This window comes from Equus quagga, chromosome 2 (assembly GCF_021613505.1).
Source record: "Equus quagga isolate Etosha38 chromosome 2, UCLA_HA_Equagga_1.0, whole genome shotgun sequence".
Lineage (NCBI taxonomy): Eukaryota > Metazoa > Chordata > Mammalia > Perissodactyla > Equidae > Equus > Equus quagga.
This window is the reverse complement of record NC_060268.1, coordinates 30159606-30162427: the sequence shown is the minus strand read 5'-3', so window position 1 is coordinate 30162427 and position 2822 is coordinate 30159606. Positions and strand designations below refer to the sequence as shown.

The 2822-nt window shown below is 38.2% G+C and overlaps 1 protein-coding gene across 1 annotated transcript; it reads left to right on the top strand.

Annotated features, from left to right (window-relative positions):
• The first annotated feature begins 220 nt into the window (after positions 1-220).
• LOC124235901 (olfactory receptor 4F3/4F16/4F29-like) lies at positions 221-1168 on the top strand. Its single transcript, XM_046654440.1, has one exon. It carries the CDS (start codon positions 230-232, stop codon positions 1166-1168), a length of 939 nt encoding a protein of 312 aa, XP_046510396.1. The 5' UTR covers positions 221-229.
• Positions 1169-2822: the final 1654 nt, after the last annotated feature.

Below are 2822 nucleotides of genomic sequence, written 5' to 3'. Positions count from 1 at the left end.
CAACCCTATGAGGAAGCACAGGATACTAAATGCCGAGAAAACTTGGTGGTAGAGAATAGATCCGGATGACAGTCATCAATTTCTCTGTGATCACCTTCAAGGCTATGAGCATATTAAGAGAGTTTTGATGTTAAAGTAGAAATAGGCTTTCATAATTTTGACCTCACTCCTAATTTATTAACATAATTTTCATAACTTACATTGTCAGGTAGCAGTACTGACAGAACTAATGGATGGAGCAAATTGCTCTGTGGTGTCTGAATTTGTGTTACTTGGACTCACTAACTCCTGGGAGATCCAACTTCTCCTCTTTGTGTTCTCCTCCACATTTTACGTGGCAAGCATGATGGGAAACTCCCTCATTATGCTCACTGTGACTTCTGACCCTCACTTGCACTCCCCCATGTACTTTCTTTTGGCCAACCTCTCCTTCATTGACCTGGGAGTTTCTTCTGTCACTTCTCCCAAGATGATTTATGACCTTTTCAGGAAGTGTAAATTGATCTCCTTTAGTGGCTGCATCACGCAAATGTTCTTCATCCATGTCATTGGTGGTGTAGAGATGGTGCTGCTCATATCCATGGCATTTGACAGGTATGTTGCCATATGTAAGCCACTCCACTATCTAACCATCATGAGCCCCAAAATGTGCATTTTCCTTTTAGTGGTTGCCTGGATGACTGGCCTTATCCACTCCATGGTTCAATTGGCTTTTGTGGTAAACTTAACTTTCTGTGGTTCTAATGTGTTGGACAGCTTTTACTGTGACCTTCCTCGATTCATCAAACTTGCTTGCACAGACACCTATCGACTAGAGTTCATGATCACAGCCAACAGTGGGTTCATCTCTGTTGGCTCCTTCTTCATACTGATCATCTCCTATATTGTCATCATTCTCACCGTTCAGAAACACTATTCAGCTGGTTCATCCAAGGCTCTGTCCACACTCTCAGCTCACATCACTGTAGTAGTTCTGTTTTATGGCCCTTTGATATTTTTCTATACCTGGCCATTTCCCTCTACACACTTGGATAAGTTTCTGGCCATCTTTGATGCAGTTCTCACTCCTTTCCTGAATCCTATCATTTACACATTCAAGAATCAAGAAATGAAGACGGCAATGAGGAGATTATGCAGACAGCTGGTGAATTATATGAAGATCTCTTAAGACATACCTTTATTGTGAAGAGCCTTCATTTATTATTGATGTTCATTATTGATGTTCAGACTCAGAGAGAAGCTCTTGTTTGTCACCTTGATTTGATTATACACACTGATACTGAGTCGATTTTGACTTTCACTGGCGAGGAAGGGACATTCACTACCGAAAAGAGATAAATTAGATTTAAAACAAAAGATTATAATAATCTTGTGCCTCAATTCCTAAGGAATAATATCTATAAGTAATTTTTAGAAATTTGTAAGAAAGCAGGCTGTTTTAAGGCAATCAGAAGAGAGAGAAGTATCTCCCAATTCACCCTATTCAGTATGACTTCATCTTGACTACAACTGCAAGCACTCTATTTCCAAAGATGGTCACATTCACAGGTACTGTGGATGAGGATTTCAACTTATCTGTTCTGTGGACACAAATAACCCCACAACAGTACTGTATGTAGAATATGCGTCTAAGTAAAAGAATGGTTGTTGTGTAGTTACCTATTAACTGGAGTGAAAATATATTTAAAATAAACAGTAGAAGGAACTTTAACTCTATCATGGTCAATGAACTGTATGTTTAAAATAACAGAGCAGATAAAGTTAGTATAAGTCACAAAAAATTATTCTTGTGAGCTAGAGAATCTCTGCCTAGTAGGAAGATTATAGAAGGTAAAGAGTAGAATGTAGGGGTGGGCACAGGGGGTGAAGGGGAGCACTGATGCGGTGACAGTCAAGAAATAATGTACAACTGAAATCTCACATTCATGTAAACTATCACACACTCAGTAAAAAAATACTGAGGCTCTTGGCCCATCTCTCAGAGATTTTAATTCAGTTGGTCTGGGGTGGGCATGGTATTTTTTAAAAGCTCTCTGTCTCTTCTCCTAAAATTTTTTACCCTGCACTAATGTTCCATTAGTATTAAATGACTTTAGCTTCTCAAACATGCCAGACATGCCATATCTCATGCTGCTTGCTGTTAATTCCTGAAATGTCTTCCCAGGCACCCTCATCCCCAACTCTCAAGTTCTTAAGTCTCTATTAAAATTCTATTTCTCCTGGGAAGTCTGTCCAGATCTCTCCAGATAGTTTGATGAGTTCTTTCTTCTAAGTTCCTACTCATTGCATTGAACATGCATTAATACAACTATTATCCAGATTTGATTAAAATGCTTTGTTTGCATGCATATGTCTCCTCACTAGAGCCCAAAGCTCCTTGTCTAGGGACTGGCACATGGGTAATAGTAAAAAAAAATGTGTTGAATGAAAAACTACATATCTAAATCCTAGCTTCCGATGGACTTACAATCCAAAGAGCATTTTTTTTCCAAGTGATTTTAGGTCTTATTGTAGAGATTGTATATAATATGCCATTTTTAAAATAGAATATCATTTTATTAGACATGTTTCTTCTTTCCTCCTGCAAAATTTTATTTTGAAAGCATTTCAAACACACTGCCACGATGAAGGAATCTTATGGTGAATACCTGCATACCCACCTCTTAGTTTCCACCATTAAATAACTGGATATTTCTATCATTCTAAAGACAGTCTCTGCAATAAATGGTCCTGGGAAAGTTGGGTATTTGCATGAAAAAGAATGAAATTAGGCCCCTATCTTACACCACTCACAGAAATTAACTTGAAATGGATTAAAGACT